The 20,738-nt window shown below is 39.2% G+C and overlaps 1 protein-coding gene across 8 annotated transcripts in view; it reads left to right on the forward strand.

Moving 5' to 3' along the window:
- NIN (ninein) overlaps window positions 1-20,273 on the forward strand; it is a 61,074-nt gene extending 40,801 nt beyond the window's left edge. For 4 of the 8 annotated variants that reach the window (XM_083839176.1, XM_083839175.1, XM_083839181.1 and 1 more), the window contains 10 exons: window positions 68-181; window positions 1,571-1,693; window positions 2,206-2,319; window positions 3,015-3,161; window positions 4,266-4,427; window positions 5,000-5,149; window positions 5,678-5,776; window positions 9,411-9,602; window positions 15,167-15,280; window positions 16,305-20,273. In XM_083839176.1, the coding sequence (XP_083695302.1) occupies window positions 68-181; window positions 1,571-1,693; window positions 2,206-2,319; window positions 3,015-3,161; window positions 4,266-4,427; window positions 5,000-5,149; window positions 5,678-5,776; window positions 9,411-9,602; window positions 15,167-15,280; window positions 16,305-16,514 (1,425 nt within the window). In that variant the 3' untranslated portion in view covers window positions 16,515-20,273. The other 4 variants (XR_014585364.1, XM_083839178.1, XM_083839179.1 and 1 more) reach the window with 4 other exon arrangements.
- The last annotated feature ends 465 nt before the right edge of the window (window positions 20,274-20,738 follow it).

Raw genomic sequence — 20,738 nt, forward strand, 5'->3', positions numbered from 1 at the left:
AGCATCCTCAGGTTAATCTTTGTTACTCTGTCTCCCAAGCTGAAATCTGAGCTTTTACTGTTTGCAGTCATCAGATATGGTGTCCTCCTTGGAGATGGAGCTGTCGAAAACCAAAGTTCAGGCTCATATATTGGAGCAGGAAAACCACATCCTCAAGCAGGAACTAGAGAAGACAAAACAGGTACGGCAGCCTGCCCAGTACCATCAGGTGATGGGGTTAGAGCCACCATCCTGCTGGCTGTCTCATGTGTTCTGCTTTCTTGACTGAGTTGGAAATAGTTAATTTATATTTATCTTCAATAGTTAATTTATCGAACAAAACGTTACAACACTAGAGGAATATAAATCTTATTGAAAAAACCTCCCAGCATGATGCGCAATTGTTTGCGTAAGGTTGGTTTCACTTAGCCTTTGCCAAAAGGTATTCCAGAGCAGTGGATCTTCACAGATGGACTTCAGCAATGAAGACCAAAAATTTAAAGTTCTAATCAAGCAATATACCAGGCTTTTCTAGGTTGCGTGGGTGGGATGGGCAGGGGGAACATCCTCCAGCCACGGAGCAGTCCCTGACATCCATCTAGGTCCACAAGAGGACTGGTGTCCTCCAGCACATCCTCTAGCAGAGGTGCAGCATTAAGAGTGCTGCTGCCTGGAGGCTTCAACAGCTCAGAACTTAAAAAGATAATTTCCTGGAGGACTTCGTTGTTGCCCATATGAGCATGGCTCATTTGGCTGTAAATACATGCTAATAATCATAGATAATGAAGGGCACAAATGAGTTAGCCCTCCTGATTAGGGTGCCAAAGTCATTTTCTTTAGAGTAAAGCACTCATTTGATGTTCCTAATGCTTTGTATTTATAATGGTCTTAAAAAGCAAAAGCAGATGAGGCATATTCAGTACAGTGAATTGTGGCTTGAGTGTAATTAAAGACAGAAGATTGAACAGAGACCAAATCACCCAGGAGCAGGCAGACTAAGCTAAAGCACTCTGTCAACTGGGAAAGAGATCAGAAGTCATCTGTATGGTATTTTTTCCCCTTCCCTGGAAGGAGAAACCCAAAACCTTATCCACCTCGTCAAGGTTATAAGAGGAACACTGACATTGAGCTGCAGGAAGGAGAATTCCCAATCTGTTACGGTTATTTAAAAAAAAAAAAACACCATAAATACACACAATGGAAATTAGGTATATGGAAGGTTCACTTCTCAATGCAATTGGTGTCATACAACCCAGAGGGATGATCCTATTAGGGTTTTTATGCTAATACAACTCATGTAAGAGGCACAGCATCTGTCTGCTGGCCTGTGACTTGCAGGAGCCTTAACACAAATCTGAGGGGTTGCAGGGTGATTTAGGTGTCCTTAGCATTGTTCTTACAGGAAGGGTGTCTTGGATCCTGAGTGATATTCATATGATCAGTCATGAAGCAGCTTGCAGTCTGCTCCCATCTTTTCTGCTCTGTCTGGAACATGATGCTTGGCTCTGAGGAGGGGAGAAAGCTTTGTGTGACACTCGCAGGCAAAATTCTGAAACAGCACAGAAACTTGACTTACAGTTGTTTTCCACAGCTGCCCAGACGTCCTGATCTCTCTGACCTTCAAAATGAAGTTTCCAGCTTAATTGCTAAAAATGAAAAGCTGCTGAAAGAGAAAGAAGCCCTGAGTGAGGAATTAAACAGATGCATCGATAAGGTAAGACAGAACTGCAAACCCATGTCACTCCTACATGCTGTAACAAGGTGCTAAAATTATTAAACCATGATCTCCATCACTCTAACCTGTAAAACTACATTGATTTTTCTTACCTTCAGGACGAATAAAGGATTTATTGCCATTGCCTTTTTACCCTTGCTGCTTTTAGAGAGCTTTTGGAGCACAGCTTTACTGTAATTTGATTACGTAGCAAATTCCAAACATTGCAAGGAACAGAGGGCTGGATATAAATATTGTAGCAGGACAAGGAAGACAGTGTTCTTGCACTTATTGCAGCTCTGATGTATTGGAGCTCTGAACTGGAGCAGCGTAGTAGGCACGCCATAAATAATGGTCCTGTTGTGTGGAGATTCGGGCAGGGAGCTGAGGGTTTTTTGCTTTCCTGCACTTTCTTTGCATAGCTGTAACTCCATCTAGCTTAACTCCCAAAGTCAAATGGAGTTAAAGAAGATCCTGAATGGTTCGGGCTTACCGATGTAATCTTATTTCAGGTAGCTAAAGTAAGCTTCTTAGAGAATGCAGTCGGCAGCCTGAAGCAGGAACAGAAGTCCTGGGAACAACAGAGTCAGACACTGAAAACACAGCTCACGGTTGCACAAGAAAAGGTATAAAAGTGGGTTTTGTTGTAGCCCCAAATCAAAAGCATTTCTTAATCTCTTGTAGTGCTTTTTTCCTAAAAACAGTCGTCTTCTAATACGCTCAAAGGCTTCGTGCAGCTAAGAATGGACACTGATGGGCTTTCAAAGTGACGTTCTTAAAGGACAAGAGGAAACTTGTTAAATGAGATCTCTCTCCCCTGCCCCCAGGAATAAGCTGTTTTGCATCTACAGCCAAGTTCCCTTTGCCAATTCATTCAGCCCAGCGATCCCTAGAACGCTACAGAGATTCTGCTCCTTCCTTTCTTGTGGTGGTTTGCTTCTTAACAGTCAAGGGAGAACAAATGGCCATTTGCTTGGCTTTTCTTGATTCTTCTGGGCCACGGGCTGCCAAGAATAAATAATTCAAAAGGAATCTCCTTTTCCCAGCATATCACAGGAAATATTCGGGGGTGGAAAATGCATATCTGAGTACAGTATTTCAGCCATGTTTAAGAGTTTGTGGCTAACTTCAAGCAGAAATTCAGGGAATCATTTAGCATTTTCAGGAGGTGGGCTGTCACCGTTTCCTTTACCCCTTCCAACAGACAGCGGCCAAATCCCTGTGACTTGTGGCATATGTACCCCTCAGCGGACCAAGCTCACGACAAGTCTTGGTACAGCAAGGTACAGCAAACATGAAGTTGTGTTCCTGCCCGTTACAGGTTCAGAGTCTAGATGAAACGCTGCAAAACACCAACCTCCAGATGTCCCGCCTGAAATCGGACCTACGGGCGGCGCGGCAGGAGAAGGAAACTCTTGAACAAGAAGTGATGTCTTTACACAAGCAACTGCAGAATGCCAACGAAAAGGTAACTGGCTTCAAGGGCCTGCAATTTGGTCAACTCCACTTGTCATATTTTCAGATTCAAATTACCAATTTAATAGCAGCTAGTTGCTGCTCTTCTGTAGCCTGTCACTGTAGCCCACTTATTTTTTGGAGGGTTAGCTTGCTCACTAAAAGGACACAAGTAGAGCTGCGGATCTGAGCAAGCAGACTCTGAATTGTGTAATTATTGACTCTTTTGTAAACACAAGTGATAAAAAGCTAACAAAAACAGCTAAAAGGAGAAGAGTACAAAAAAGTCCTGTTCTAATGATATTTTCTGTTTTGGTTTTCAGTTTTAAAATAGTTGACTAAGAGTAGTTCTGTAATGTTCTACATAGCAGTGATTTACTTATGTCTAAATGTGATGGCAGGCCATGATCAGTCCATTTTCTAAGAGCCTTTATTCTTCTTCCCCAGAACAAACTCTTTTCAAAAAAAAATAAAGCAGTGGGTAATATGAATTTACACATAACAGACTGTAAGTGTATCAACAACAAAGCTAGTAATTGACAGGGAGGTCTAATTTTGAAATTTGTTTCTGAAAGGCACGGTATTGTAGCAGCCTTTCTGAGCTGATGAGGAACTGTAACTGAAGGAGGTTGCAGACAGCAGTCTCGTGATTGGTGTTATGAATTCAGACACTAATTTGGCTTGTTTGCTATGTAATTAAAGGAATATTTAATGTCCACATGGAGAAGAGAGTGCTTCAGGACTGTACAACAGGAACTAAATTACAGCTATTACTGAATAATATATAATGGAGTTCTATTATTTGCTTGATGAGGCTGTGAAATAGAGTGCAAATTGCCGTTTTGTATCGTCGAACTGTGTTCACTCGCAGTAACCATGCTGGTGCATGGCTGTATCTGTGATTTTAGCAGAGGGAAGCACTTCAGGAAGCACTTGGCTTTGCACCGTGATTAGCATATTGGGTTTTTATGGGAAAATGGTGCCTAGGCTGGGGGGAAGACGGGAATCCTGTGCTTTTGGTCTGCAGCTACTGAAAGCCTACTTAAAACCCGCCTGAAGAGAGCAAATGTCTGCTTCTTTGTTTAAGGCCTAACCCTGCAATTCTGTCTGTCTTAAGAACCGGGTCCTCGAGCGGGCTGTGCCTTCCCCAGGGCCGCAGGAGCAGCAGAGGCGTTCGCAGCAGGACGAGCCGGAGCAGCAGCAGCTCGGGCAGGAGAACGAGCGGCTGCGGAGGGAGGTCCACAGCACCACCGCCGACCTGGTCCTCGCCAGGGAGAAGGTAACCTCGGCGAGCCCCCAGATCACGAGGGCAGGCGCTCACGCAAGGCAATGCTCGGTGATCCTTATTTTGCAGCGGGTAGTGCAGAAGAGGAATGCTGCCCATGAGTTTTGGGTAGAAACTTTAGTAGAAAGAAGGCATCGTGGGGTGGCTTTCCTTCCTACCTGCACTGAGTAGGCAGGCACTCTTACGATAGTTCAAGCAATGGCTCTTTTTTTTAAAGAAAATCCTGGTGACTCTTGTCTAAGATTCTGGTCTAACTTTCAGTTATTACCATTTTTTAAAAACATTCTTCATACTCCTAGCATTAGTCATGTTTAATTTCTTAGCTCACACTATTAGGCAGATTATGGAGAGAGGGAAGGGAAGACATGATGCTCAAAGCTAAAACGTCAAAAATACCAGAATCTGTTATGAGTCTGAAATAGGTTGATACTTGATATCGTAAATTAAGTAGATGCAATTGATTCACAGTGCAATGTCAGTTTTGACCTACTGGAAATGCCTTTATGAAGCAGGCTTTGAATGGTTTGGAATGCCTTTCCACATTTGTTCATCTCTGGTCTCTCTAGATCCGACAGCTGGAATCCACCATCCTTTCCCTGAAGCACCAAAAGCATCAAAGCCAGTCAGGTATTGTCAAAGCCATAGAGCAAGAGAAATTAAGCTTGAAGAGAGAGTGTGAACAGCTTCAGAAGGAGTTGTCATCTGCAAATAGGAAGGTTAGTTTCAGATGGTAAATGTGTGAGTCAGTGCTGTGCTTATCACAACAGCTCTCAGAGATGGAAAGCTGCAACTTTCTTTTACTCCGAGCTTTGTGCTCCATGTCTTTTTACAAATTCCTGTCCCAAGGAGCCCACAGTCTCCTGTGCTTCTGTGGTGGGGCTGTCGGAGTGCCAGTATGCTGTAGGACTTCTGCTTGGCACAAACAGTTCAGTGGTGGAGCATGGGAACATAGAAAATAAAAATGCAGCCTTTCCAAGTGCTCTGCAGCACGCAGTGCTCATATGCTAGCATTACCACATTTAAATTGAAAATCAGCTTACCCTACCTATTATTTGACACTTTTGTCAGCCACGCTGTGTAACATTACCTTAGACACAGCTTTTAACAAAGCATTATGCTTGTCCAAATACTTAATCTTTTAATCATGAATTGTCTGGATGTGCAATGACTCATGACTTGCATATTGAACGCAACAGATGAAAGGAAACTACCGCCTTTCTAAGGAAACTTCCTGTCTTTCGTAGATCAGCCAGATGAATTCTCTTGAACATGAATTGGAAACAAGCTCAGAAAATGAAGGGCTAAGAAAAAAGCAAGTCAAACTGGATGATCAGTTAATGGAGGTACTGTTCAATAGGTGTTGACTGTACTGACTGTAGTGGGGAGGTTTATCAGTATCTCACTGAATCTGTGAATATATTTCCAAAAAAATATCCTCTTCAGGGGGAAACTGATTGAAACTAGAATTGATCACTAATAATAATATAATCTTTTATGATCAATGTTAGTGTGACAAACATGAAGCACACTGGCTTACCATAATCCACGTAAGATCTCAGATACAAAGTCAAATAGTGAAGAAATTTGCTTCCGTGTTTGAGGCAAGGCTAACACTTCCCTCTTCCTTCCTAAAACATGTAACCTCAAGTTTCTTAACTAATATTTGCATAATGGTGCTCTTAACGTAGAAACCTGTTCTCATATACTATGGGAATAATTTGCTGAATTGAAGCCTTGCTAGTTTATCTAGAGCATAATCAAATAACAATTTATGCAACTTTCTGTTAATCTAAAGGCATGAGTGAAAACTTCAACTGAGACTCTTCAAAAGCCTGCCGTAAATGTGAAGGTTTGCTTGGTGTAGCTGGAGATGGATCGTGTGTTATGGAAACTGCTGAATTCTTTGGTGATGGTGGCTACAGGAACAGAAAAGCTTAACTGAAGTTACTTTATCCCCTGTGGTCAGGACTGACCTGGGAGCTGTCTCTGCAATTTTGTCTGAATTTGAGTCTTAAAACATAACTTAACCCCCTCAAAGTTTTGGCATGTTCCATAAATTAAAGTATCTTCAAGATGAGGCTTTTACAGCCCTTAAAAATATCCAGTAAGTGAATGGGAAACATGTTATACTGAATATACTGTGTAATTAGCTGTAAAATTATTAAAAACTCAATTAGAAAAGATCTTGACAAGTTACTGACAACAGTTTTTATATGCTGTGCTTTTATGCATTCTTAATATTGCTTTGGGAAAAATCTAAACACTGTTAATTCCTTCAGTATAAACATCAAGCGAGGAATTGCATTTCCTCCCAAAACTTTGTATTTCACCCATGCAGGATTTTTGTTACTTCTGATAACATTTTCCCAACAGGTGTGTATAACATTCACTTAACGCTTTGACTTCTAACTTTCTCTTTTGTGCCTGTTCTCCTTTTGTTCGTGGCTAACCTGTCTAGAGCTCAGTGGTTGGAACTAGCAGAGAAGGGTGCAGTTCTCTTTCTGAAATAGTGTGCGAAGGTAGAGCAATCATTTTCAATGTACTACCATAGCATGGAGAAAACACTTTGTCTTTTATGGATTTCTATTCCATGTGTCTTTTAAGCAAAGAAGCCACTATTCATTTTAATGTTCCATTCTTACTTTGGCAGCTGAACTAATTTGGTGTGGCTAGCACATGTCTGTGATTTGATTCTGTAGGCAAAAAGCTGCATGTTTGTAAGGCACTACTGTGAAAATGGAGAAATGAGCAATTGCATTCCAAAGAATTAAACTGATCGTGAGAAAATGAAAAGTGGCTCAACCCCTTCCTTCTAACCCAATGACTGTGAGGCTTGAAGGTGTTGTCATATTTACCTCTGACATCCTGCATGCTTTTTGACCAGACTGTCAAATGTTTCCTCAATACTTGATGTGTGACCGCACTCAGTGTCATCCCTAATAGTTTAGCAAGTTCGTTACTGTTCTGCTTCCTTCCACAGCTGAATATGGCAAAACTACATTGTTTTCATTAACCATGCAACCGGTATTTATTTTGAAGATGTTGTTAACATTGATTGTTTCATCAGCACGTTCATTAGATACTCATGTGCTTTACAACATCATATGAAACCCTAAACAAACTCCACTGAAATTCCATTATTTCTGTGATTTACATTGCCAGTAAAAGAACAGGTCCTTTACAGACAAGTTGATTCAGGAGAACCTACTAATAGATTTAAAAAAAAAGTTGTATTTTCTTAAGTATTTTAAAATATTATACATATTTAAGCCTATATTCTGTTTACTTGGGCCAGCAGAGGTGAACGGACACTAACATGGCCAGGCACTAACATTACCACACTTCAAACAGGCCAATACTATGTCTACATTAGAGCAGTACCCCTGATACCAAAACTACACCATTATGAGAAATGCTTATAGTTGATTCCATTATAGATGAACTCAATAATTGAACTACGGTTACTAATTGAGCCCTTAATTACAGCATTTGCGAAAGGAAAAGTAATACCACTAACACAGTCTCACAGACCTTTTCCTAAGGGACCAGAGTAATGGTTATGAGATAATGAGGGAGCGTTTTATGATACGGTTAACTGACTTTTACAGGAAGAATGATCTTTACAGGAAGAAAGCATTAATCTTATGCAAATTCAAGCTGCAAAATGGCTTGCCTGAAACATCGGGGGTTTTACTGTGTAGTTTAAGGTGGTTTCTTTTTAGTATTCTAACTTGTTACAGCTGTGAAGTAGTCTTACCTGGATTTTATTTTAGTTGAGAAAATCACACAAAACAATCTTAATTCATAATATTGTCCAAAAGTTCATCTAATTCTGGGATAGTTTATCTGTCTCTTGTAGTTACAATGCTACCATAGTGAGGTAATTCCAGAAGTGCCTGAATTCTCTACCCACCTTCATCCAGTAACTGTCATGGCATTGTTTGGCAGCAGCACTTAGCTAAAAGATGTGAGAAAGTTAAACCTTTTCAGACAAGTCTGTTCTTAAATGCTCTTCTTGCTACAGCAAGGATGATTATGAATGTGAAATATTACATGTGAGTGGCCTAGTCCTACTACTACAGAAGCTTTTTCATTGGTGTAACTTCACAAAGGACACCCAGTATGTGCAGACTCTATGCTGGCAATAACTACCTTTTATATAACAGACTTGTTACGTGCAGAAACCTTTTTAATGAAAGCAAGACTTAAGTTGGGAATTAAACTACTTCAGGTTACTACATGCATGCATCTCTCAAGGGCCCCTCCAGGTACGCTTTTGCTTATGCAGCACAGTCGCTTAAGACTCCAGAATTTCTATCAGGCTCTGCTTGTGGTGTGACTCTAAATGAAAATCATAAAATGCGCTGAGATTTCTACAGTAGTGAACATAAAGAAAGATATGTGGGATTCTAAATACTGGATTTTGAATATAATGTATCAGATAGCATGAAATTACTTAAATCACCATACACGAAAGGAAAACAAGTTTTCTATATAGGGAACTTACCTTTCCGTCCTAAATTAAAGACTAGAAATGGGCAGCACTGGTGGACAACGGCCTGCCTCGTGCTAGCGCTTTTATTTGTAACTAGATATTATTTTTAAAAGAATTGCTAAGGTCAAGGTGAAAACTAACAAGGAATAGTCAAGTTAAAGCTCACCACAGGCCCGTTTAAGTTTGACATGATTTCATCAGAAATTCAGTGAATTACAGGTCAGGTCTGAAATTATGAATCAAAGTTCACTCTCCTTTAGACTTCGACTGTAGAGCTACAGAGAGAGAGACGTCTTTCTCAGTGAAAAGAGGAGTTTATCTTCTGTTACTGACTTCAGGCTTGTTTCTCTCGTGTACAAGGAATTATTTAAGACTAAGCTGATGTCTAGTGAATCACATATCATGCAGAAGAAACTCTGAAAAACAGCTTGTGCGATCTGCAGCGCTGCTTTCTGCTGATGGCGATGTGTTTTGCTGTTCAGATGCTACACTCGAGCAGCAGCGTGATGCTTAGCCAGCCACCGCACCCCTGGGAGCTCCAGCAGCAAGGCTGTGCCGTGGTGCCCAAGGACCAGTTCCTGCAGCTCCAACACCAGCTACTACAAGCAGAGAGGAGGAGTCAACGTCTTCAGGAAGAACTTGAAAGCAGACCCTCTGAAACAAACATGCAACAGGTAAAGCCCTCGTTTCTCTGCAGGTTACAACTTTAGAAGGGTGTTTGGTTAGTTGACTGTTTTTTTTTCAGTTGGATGAGATCCATTCTCTGTTTATGCCAGTTCAAAAATTAGAATTCATTCTAACAAAGGTTTGTTTCGTACATCTTTGACATTTAGCGTATATTGCTTAAGTCATAGCTCATTTCTGAAGTCCCCTTCTTGAAATAAAATCACTCATATCCACGTTCAACTGGCTTTTCTCCTTCCGATCAATGTGCAGTAAGTGTTTTTAGTTTTTTCTTTACCTAATGTCCATGTCTGGAACCACTGTTTTGAAAAAATACCCTATGCCACATGTTGCACAAGCACACATACATCAAATATAAAACATTTGTTTTGGCTGTTGCTGTTACACAGAATTTTGCTGTCAAATGTAGTAGAGCATAATACAAACAAAAGTCCTTTTTTATAGGGTCAGCCCATCTGCATTATTTGGTCATGACAGGGCATTGTTTGGATAACACTGTTACTGTTATACAGAGACTTCATCATTGGCGTTTCTGAGAGAAAACAATCTAATTCCAAGGAAGAATGCAGTCAGTGCACATATTGGGCTGAGTTACTTCTAGTATTTTAACATGTAAGGTTATAGGTAAGAAGCTTATAGGTAAGAATAATAAGCTCTGGTAGAAAATTTTGCATCTCCCATAAAAAAAAAAAATTAAATTAGGCTTGTCAAATGACTTGTTTCTTCAAAAAGTAACCAGATCTCTAAAGCCTCAGCTCTGGCCATATGTTTTAAGATCAAGTTGTATTATTATTTTATAAGAAAAGATAAAGTTCTAATAAAAATGTCAGTGTTTTATTTAAGCTTTTAATCTGTTAGTAGAAAAAAAACCCTTTGTTTTACACTCAGGTTGTTGTTGCATTTTATAAAATATATAAAAATATATATGTATAGAAAAGTTCAAGACTGAAGTTCGAAAATTCTGACCATGCATAATCATACTATCATACCATAAATAGGGTATTTTGGGGAAAAAAAGTCATGGAGAAAGAATATATGCAGTAATAGTTTCTAAAGCCTACAAAACTTGGAGTAAGATTGTATTTTTAATAAAGGCATTAAATGGAATGTTTCTCCTTCAAAAAATGAGCTTAACAACAAATAATATAGGATAAGAAAAAAATCAATTATAAGGTTCTCTCACTTTCAGCTGAGTCCTGATGGAAATGCATTACTACAGGTTAATGCGCTTGGTCACATACCCTAGAAAGCAGAGCATGCAGTTTAATTTTGAAATCAATAAAAGCCATATTACAGCAGTAGCATCTGCAAATGAATGTGCTGTGAATTGCATTAGGAGTCATTTTGTAATTTTGCCTTTGAAAGCCTGAGAAACAATTTGCAAACTAGTCACATCCCGGAACTTGTAGTTCTACAGATGCATCACTTATGTTTCCCGTAAAAACCTTTTATCCTAGAAGGCTTCATGAATTTAAAAATCCTTTTAGAGAGGTTTTGCAAGTATTTGCTGTCAACATACTTAATCCTTTTAACTTTTTATATTGATTTTTGCTTAAAGTGAATGGATATCAACAAGCTCCCAGTTTATAACGTCTCCTACAGCTGTTTTCAAGAGCTTTATTACATAACTTTCTAACTACATAACTTTCTAAAATCGTTGTTAAACATGCATTCTACAGCAATTAAAAAAGGCTAAATTTGTCAGTACTTTAAGCTGAGACAAACTGAAACATTTCTTTAAGCACATCATGCTTTAATTCACGTTGATTCTATTTTTAATTCATCATCATTGGTTGCATATTAGGAAAAATTTCCTCACTGAAAGGGTTGTGAAGTCTTGGAACAGGCTGCCCAGGGAAGTAGTTGAGTCACCATCCCTGGAGGTCTTCAGAAAATGTGTAGGTGTAGAGCTAAGGGACGTGGTTTACTGGTGGACTCAGCAATACCAGGTTAAAGGTTGGACCAGATGATCTTAAAGGTCTTTTCCAATCTCAATGATTGTATGGTCCTGATTTCTAGGGTTAACATCTAGTTGAGCTTATGTCCACTTTAATGTTCCCTTTAGCATGTTGAGAAATTGCACCCTAACCCCCCTTCATCATCTTTTCTCCAGTGAGTACAACGTCAGGTTGGCTGTGCTTTCTATGTAAATTTAACTACCTAGTTTTGCTGCTACTGCTTTGCACTCTGCACCTTTCTCCTTTCAGGTATCCAAAGTTCTCCTCCTCTTTGGTATTCCTGTGTCTTCCTCATGCTCTGCAACTTCCATTTGCTTTCCGATCATGGTGGTCTGTGTTCTCACTTGTATTACAGTCAGTGTCAGCTGTTGTCCACCGAGGTTACAATTCAAACTTCACCAAAATAAAACTCCTCAGCCTCCTCTCCTGTGGTGACCTGTCTGCACTCTTCTGAATTACAGATGACCGCGGCTGCTGCGGCTAGCGCTGTGATCCCTGCTGCGCAATAGCAATTGCTGCACTCCTTTTCCCTTCCCCTTCTCCCTTTCCTTGCTCAGTAACTAGAGCTGTGGGCCTGTTAGTGACCTGAGGTTTTCCCAAGTTCCCTTACAACCTCTGCTAACCCATATTTTTGTTTCGACTACTTTGAGTTGCTCAACTCCCCCTTTATTCAGGTCTTAATTTGAAAACTCAACCTCCGGCCCAACAGCTTGTTCTCTCTCAAGAAAAGACTTGCGACTAAGTTTAAAATAGAAATGCAAGCAAGTTTTCAAAGGAGGTCAGTTGGACTGCGTTTTTCACAAATGCGGTTTGGCAATCTGTGAGACTATATATAGCAGCAGATAATTTCCTCTTAAGAAACTTATCTGCTTTGCTAATTGCACTTAATTACTGTTACTGATCTTAATCCCCCAAAAATGTGGATAAGCCCTCTTCAGAGACCTTACGTCTAGGAAATGCATCCTGAATATTTCCTTAATTGCATTTGTGTAGCGCTAATACTGGTATTCAGAGAAATATGTGATACTCTGCATGTTTTCTTGTGTGTTTTATGTCTTGTGTTGCTTGCTTAGCTTGTATTGGTGGTTTGCTTTAAGTAAACATACATATTTAAAAGAAAATCTGGATATCAGGGTGAAGTATCCCACTTGCCTTCTTTCTCTAGGCCTTGCTACCGGAGCAGCGAGCAGTGCATGCAGATTCCTACAGGAGGATCGGGCACCTCTGACAGCTTGGCTGCTTATGATCTCATTCCTTACCATGATAAACACACACAAACATACGAACTGGCATAAGCTGAGAAACTTGAGGATCAAATGTTGTGCTTTTTTTATAAAAAAAAAAAAGTCTCCACAGTGTTATTTCCTATTTATTTGTCTAGAAGCTATTTTGTGAAAGTTCATAAGCTGTCCTTTTTAATTTGTTACAAATCGTTTCTATTTATGTTATTTAAAATGTGGATTTGTTCAACGGGGAAAGAGACTATTTTTCTCAAATGGCATTAATTTTATATGAGACTTGAAGAAAATCTGAGGTATTTATACTGCATTTTTGTAAAAGATGTATAAACTTTTTTTAACAGGGAAAGATGACACTTTTTGATGTAAATGAAAAATAAAATTTTTTTTAAACATAATGTCTCTTGTCTTAATGGTATCAATAGTCCCAGCTTTATGACAAAGAATTAACAGATTTAGACAATGTCATTGATATTGAGGATCATCTTATCAGGACTTCACGCTGAGGGTGCTGAAGCCCTGGTGCAGGCTGCCCAAGGCCTCCAGGCTGGATGGGGCTGGGAGCAGGGGTCCCTGCCCCTGTCAGGGGCTGGAATTAGATGGGCCGTAAGGTCCCTTCCAGCCCAGACCATCCTGTGGTTCTGTTCTATGACTTCTGGGAAGGTTTTTCAGTACGGGACATACTTACATACAGATACGCTGCTTCCCCAGCAGACCCACACTTGAGAAAAGAATGTCCAGAATATGTAGACATATCTTTCTGCTGTGACCATAAAGTAAAAATGGTAGTTCCAGAAAAGGGGAAAATTATTAACAGACTTTTTTTTTCTCTGAAGGCATTCCTTGGTGATTTTCTTTGGTCTCAAATTACTAGATTAAATGACATTTCTTTTCCCTAGTAATTTGAGGTCTACCACCACTGCTTTAAGACCTATGTTTTTTCTAGTTGGGAGCCATGAACCTTTTCAGCTGTTTCCTTTCAACGATCATTTTGCTTATCTTAATGACCTTAAAGCTAATGCTTGAGCTGGCTTTTCCCATTAAACACGCAATAATATGAAATTAGGCAGAACATTCTCAAATTAACTTTAAGCCAAACAACAAGGATCACAGATGTTGAGACCACTAGTTCTTAGATTCCACTGACCTACTCCCTCAAGGTTCCTGTAACCAGCAAGAATGTTATGTTCAGCCATGTTTTTGAATTCCAATCAAATTACAGAAGATAGCTGAAGATAATTTGTTTAGAAAGTCCCTTGCAAATTCTGCTTAGTAGTACTTTTATTAACCTGGAAATATCTCTTGTCCAGCAACACTTTAAAACTGCTTTCTGTACAGCTCTAATGTAACTTTTTTCAATTTCTTCACAAGCAAAGTAATTGTATAACCCCATACAAAGGTTTAAAGAGTTTCTGGTGTTCCAACAACTACATTGAGTGGACTTCAATCAATCCAAGAGGGTCTTTCTACAGTGGTTTAGATGAACAACCAACTTCTTGAACTGGTCTCCTTCCTCAGGGTTTTTTCATTTATTCTCCCCCCAGAAATATGAAGGTACTTTGGTTTTGAAGGTATTTTGTTTTAGGGAGAAGGTTAGTGCTTTCTCAAAGTAATCTTTTCAGATGACTTCCTAACGTTAGCATCGATAGCATGACAATGACCACTGGGAAGTGGATTGTAACTCCTTATAGTTCCTGGTGTTTCTAATTTATTTGGGAAAATCCCTCTCAACTGCTGGCGTAACAGGCACTCTCATGACAATCCTTTTAGTTAGATTGTCCATCACTTCACTGAAGGAAAGCAGCAAAAGCATGTTAGAGTATTCAGAAGCATTATCTATCTACAACTAATCCGAAGAAAGTAAAAACCAAGTTTGGGATAATAGCATCCTAGATTTTTTAGGATATTATTCAATTTTGAGGTGTCTTTGGCACAGAAGAGTTGCACAAAGTGACACCATTATGACCTCACTTTTTTTCTTTTCCCCTAAAGCCACTACAATTTTGATTGGTATTGTTTCCCACGTTCAGCAGGTATATGGCAACACCTAAAAACAAGAAAAGGAAGCTATCCAGATCTAATTACCACAGTCAAGATGGAACTCAGAATTTTATATCAATTTGTCTTAGATCTTAATCTAAAATATAACTTCGATTTGGAAAAATCCATTAATGCTGTGAATGTCCTTTAAATGTTGCCATAACATTTTGCTTCCACGAGCTGTTTATTAACTTAGTCGACTCATTAAAATGGACTTGAGCGTGGATTGCCAACTTTTTTCTTACGCATAAAGTGAAAGGAAGATGACTGGTGAATGGGAACAGATCGTTGTTAACTGATTCTCCTGTTGCTTTCCAGGGGGGTCATGAGCAGCTTCTGAAAACGATGGAAGAACGTATGATGGATGTTGAACAGAAACTAAGGCTTGTGAAGAGGCTTCTCCAAGATAAAGTAAATCAGCTGAAAGAACAAGTAAGCATTCTTGCTCTTTTCCCAAATCTTCCCCATTGCTTCTGTAAACAATTAGGCGAGCCGCCAAAATCATTCTTGCTGAAAAGAAAGTTAAAGGAGTTTTCCTTTCTCTTTTAATGAATCTGAGCTGAAGTACACTATACTTGCCCCAGACTTCCCCAAAATCCAAACTGGGGACCAAATTCACTAATCATTAATTTCCTGACAGCCATGCATGTTTAGTATGCTGATACACTTAAAGTTGGGAAACAAATGCCAAATTTGGGCCAAGTATCTTAACTAGAAAAGTTGCTTAGAAAAGGAGGGAAAAGAATTTCCTGAAGAATACAGATGGGATTAGTGTACAATAATGGATTTTTCCACATCCACTGCCCCATTACACCCTTTGCTTTAAATGATTTTGGGGTTTCCGTTCTTGCCCTGGTCTGCCTTCTTCAGAAGTTTCCGGTAGCGTAGGAAAAGCTGGCTTCTGAACACTTAAGAAGGCGTGACATGATAACAGTGGGGAGAACATCGGTTTTCTACTGTGGTACAGTCTCCTCTCTCACGTTAAGGAAGTGCTACACTGACAGGGCCTCCTGCCAAAGGGCTGTTCCCAAAAGCATGCAGACAAGTGCTAGGTGCTCTCCCTAATTTTATAGGGGGAGCTGGCAGTCCAAACCTCTGGGGAAGTATCTTTGTGGGATCACGGGGTATGTGAAGTAGACCTGTCCTTAGAGGGCAAACGCTGTAAAGCAGTACTCATCTGACAGACAAGTCATTTGCAGCACTCCAACATCTGCACAAGCTTTCAAGATCCTCACAAAGTCTTTCCAGTTTCAAAACATTCACGGCATCCATAAGGACTTCACAAATGTATAGCTTTTGACAAATGGAAATAGCATGAATGGGTGGGTTGTCTTCCTTTAATATGTTACAGTGAACACATTACCTATATTCCCAGCACTGTTCTTGCTTTTAATTACTTTTTAATTTTTCTTTTGCTTTTAACTTGCTGAGTAATTTTGTTTCATTCACAATTCAGCTTTCCAAGAACACTAAAGCAGATGCAATGGTCAAGGATCTCTATGTTGAGAATGCACAACTGCTGAAGGCTTTGGAGATGACAGAACAGCGCCAGAAAACTGCTGAAAAGAAAAACTATTTGCTAGAAGAAAAAATTGCCAACCTCAATAAAATCGTAAAGAACTTGGCATCCCCATCTTTTAGTTCAGCATCCGAGTTAAGGTCATAGCAAAGCCATTAAGTATGCCGCAATCCCATGCACTTTACTGAAATTTTAATATTTCAGCTTTTCACTATGTTGCCTTTTGTATTGGTGAATTTTAGTTAACAGATGCCGCCAAGGAGATGGCAGAGCTAAATCCCAAACCAGACACTGCCAACAGATCTTTTGTTTACTCCCAAACTATTTTTCTGCTAAATTTTGCCTAAAAGTAATTTTTGGTATTTAAAAATACAGATGTTTTTCTAGGTTAACTTATTTTGATACTTTGGTTTTCATTTAAAATACAAATTCTGAATTTACTGAATTGGTTATATCTATCTAGATTGAAGCCAATGTCTAATGCAAACTTATGGTATTGAATTAAAACTCTAAATACTTTTTGCTTTCTAGGGTACTTCATGGCCCAAATGTAGTAATACTGACGGGTCAGTCTTGAACACTGTCAGTGTAATTGCTATTGAAAGCAAGACTTTACTGTTGTCATCTGTACCCTGCAATCTGATTCTAGTTTCTGTAAAGCAATATGCTCCACCTTATGCATTAGGCATCTGGGTTTTTCTTTGTGGCTGTTCTTCTGCAGAGCTCAGAAGAAAAAAAAAAAAGGAAGGAAAAAAAAAACATTTAAAAATATGTAAATAGACTACCGCATCCAACTAAGCATAACCATATTTTATCAGAAGAAATTTCCCAGATGGCAAATAAAGACTACTGCTTTTTTTTTTTTTTTTTTTTTTTAACTGTGCTGCCAGACAACTTAAAAATTGCAGAGGCCTTAATTTTTTGTGTGTGGAAATTAGTTATGCTAAACAATGGAAGAGTCACTAAACAGAAGTGAAGAAGTGAGTTTATATAACTTGTAAATTGAGTAAAGCAGTGGAGTATGTTTGTTAAACAACTGGCAGAAGAATGAAGAGGGGGATTTGAGTGATTTCTTCAGTGAAATCCTGTCTTTAGGCCTCACAGATGTGAACTTTTGCCACTTAAGCAGAGTTCCGTTTGACGTGAGTGATAATTTAGAAAGGTATGTCGTTTGTACTAAGTCCTGATACAGAATCTAAGTTTGTAATTAATTGTGAGGAAACATATTTGATGTGAATACAAAAAACTCAGGGAATAATAGCCTAAATTACTTTCCTTCAACATAATACATGTGGATATTAATGTCAATAGATGAAGATAAGCATGCATTAAGAAGAGCAGGCTAAACCAAATTGCTTGAGTATTACCTTAATACTCCCAGACCAACCTGCAGTAGTGTTGTAGTTGTGAAGGCTGAAGAGCATCCAGGTTTGTAATGACACGTAATACCTCCTATTTGATGAGTTTATGAGGCTAGGGAACTGCAAGTGCAACAAAGAAGTAGCTGAATAAGAGCCTGCATGCTCAAGCTTGTATATAATCCATTACTACAGTCTAAAGGAGAGGCTAGCCCTTCCTCCAAATGCCCTGCCTCCATCAGTAAGACATATTTAAGCAGCGTACATAAAACTGGTGAAAGGGACCATACTGGCAATACTTGAAACTGGACCTCTTTATATATGCATCATCATGGTTGCAGAGGAAGAGGGCAAGGTTCTTTGTCTCTGGGACCACCAGCAAGTTGACAGTTACAATAGCGTTTGTAATGAGCCAGATGTCTCCCAGGCACTGGGGTAAGACTGCCTGCAAGCTGTTGAGTAACCTATTGAACGTTATTTTCACTTGGTACTGACTAGAATGTGGCTGTAGGGGATGCCCTCTATGTCTGAAGGGTTACCTGCTGCTTGGAGGGTTGAGAGACTGAACTATACACACTGCATATGACCTCCTCTTCTCCCCTCTCCTCCTCCATCCCTTTATGCAAGCAGCGTAGTGGAAATGGAAATACAATAATGGAATACCTTAGAGTAACACAAAATCCTTTTAAATTATTTCACTACTATGCTATTCTAAATGCCTGTAATGGTTATTTGTCTGCATAATCTCAGAGATTTACATATCCCATTTTTCACAGGCTGCAAAAACACTGACAAATTGCATTGGCGTAAATTGGAGCTTGCTTTCAAAATCTGAAGTAGGGAGATCTTTTCTTCTTTTTACATTAATCAGTAAGTGGTATCAGTTATAATAAACCTCTGCGTATGGGTACCAGGGCTGTATGTTAGCAATATGGTAATTGAGCACACCCTAAAATCATGCTTATGCTATGGAAATTAACAAAGTTTTAAAATACTTCAGGAAACATAGGTGAGGTTCAGATGATCAGAACTATATTATCAGCTAGTACATTTTAATGCTACTTCATATGGTGATCTAGATTTAGTAATAATGCTCTGTATGTGACCAAAGTCTGAACACTGACATAAGTGAGTACTTCACTTGAGCTACTGTGGAGTTAATTTCACATTACTCATTTTAAAGGCTAGGCACATTACTCATTTTAAAGGCTAGGCTACTTACCCAATTCATTTAATCTCCTGGTACTTACCAGTTGTTTTTTTTGTTGTTGTTGTTTTTTTTAATCAGACATTTCTAGAGCCCAGTACAAGCCAAAATATGATTTTATCATTGGAATACAAGGAAAAAGCAGAGAAAAGGGATTTTGACTTCTCCTTTTCCCACCCTATCCTCTGTTGCTCCACTTTTTTTTCCACTTAGCTTCAAAAAATTAACCTAAACACAGGAGAAAGTAGAAGGATGGAGGAAGAAGAAAATGGCAAATATTTTTTAGACAAAACTCAAATTTCACTGGAATACTTGTGTGAATTAATTCTCAGAAGTGCCTTTTGTGATTACATACACTACAGCCTTTCTGTACTGTACTGTTTTTGTTGCTACAGGACAATTTTCAGGACAATCCCTTCCCAAGTGGAGGGAACGCAGACAAAGGTAGTGCTGCTTACCAGCGAGTGTAGTGTTGCTTATTGGTTCGTTGCATCAGCTCAGAAGATGAGCAGCTACTCCTACAAAATTAAAGCTACTGAAAATAAGCATATAAACATGTAAGCGTTAAGCATTTGTGGTCTTTTGTGCATGAATGTGTCCCCTGTGCAGCATAGGCATTTTAAAGATACCAAAGTATTTAATGGTATTCTGACAGTCAAAGCTCACTGAGTTACTAGGCCTCATTCCTACAACAGGTCTCACCAATTAAGATATTAACCACTTTATTACCAGAAGGTGTTTTAAAAGCATTCAACTCTTGCTTTGTGAATCACTGTGAAAATAAGGGCACATAGGTATCTAGGGTTGGGATTTTGGGAAGAGGAGGAGGGAGAGGCAGAGGCAGTATATGTCCAAGTTAAAGTTACGTGTACTGAATTCACACAGGTGGAAGTGCTGTGTGTCGACTTGGAATGACACAAAGGTTCACAATCTCCAATTACCACTTTAAATACAAAGAAAGAAAATAGAATTCTTTGAATTCTGATTGAAGTAAAGGGTTGTAACATACGTAATTTTAGCCAGATTGTATGTAAGGTAGAATAGGAGACAGTCTGGACCTGTCAGGAGTAAAATGCCCTAGTTTACTTTCAGTAAAAGTAAAAAAAAAAAAGTTTTACTTTCTCTCAGGTTTTCCATCCTTTACCTGTTAGGTCTCCTGTGCTGTGTCAGATGCTGTCATTGCTGACGTGTTCTGTATAAATGAGAACAATTGTATATTTTTTCTATTATGTTTTGTTCCAGTGTAATATATTGTCCTTACAACATCATGTAAAACTGAAAGATGAACCAACTTACATGTTATTTATAATGAATGTAAAAAAAATAAATGACTGTACGATCCCTGTGTGTGGTGGTTGGTTTTTTTTGGTTATTTTTTTTTACCTGAACGTGATTGTAATATACCAATAGTTTGGTATGTTCCCATACAAGCTGTAGGTGTTTTAGGCAGTACCTACAATACTGTGATTAATGTGTACGGACCTACACAATACCTACAAACACACCACGGTATCGGAAGGTCGGTTCTTTCCGTTATGAGAGCATAAAGCCATTTAACGGGTAAAAAACTGATGGGCAGCAAGCCAGGTTTATATCCGAGCACACCCTGTCCTTGCCTCACGTACCAATTCTCCACCTTCACAGTACAAGTTATAAGTATATAAGAGTTATAATTTATACAAGTATAAATTATACCCCCATCTTGTAAATTTAATCTCATAACTTGTTTTGTGGTGACTGAGGGAAGGGCGGGCACTGCTCCTGTCAGCGCCCCCCCCTTCACAGTACAATTTATAAGTATATAAG

This window comes from Anser anser (genome assembly GCF_964211835.1).
Source record: "Anser anser genome assembly, chromosome: 5".
NCBI lineage: Eukaryota > Metazoa > Chordata > Aves > Anseriformes > Anatidae > Anser > Anser anser.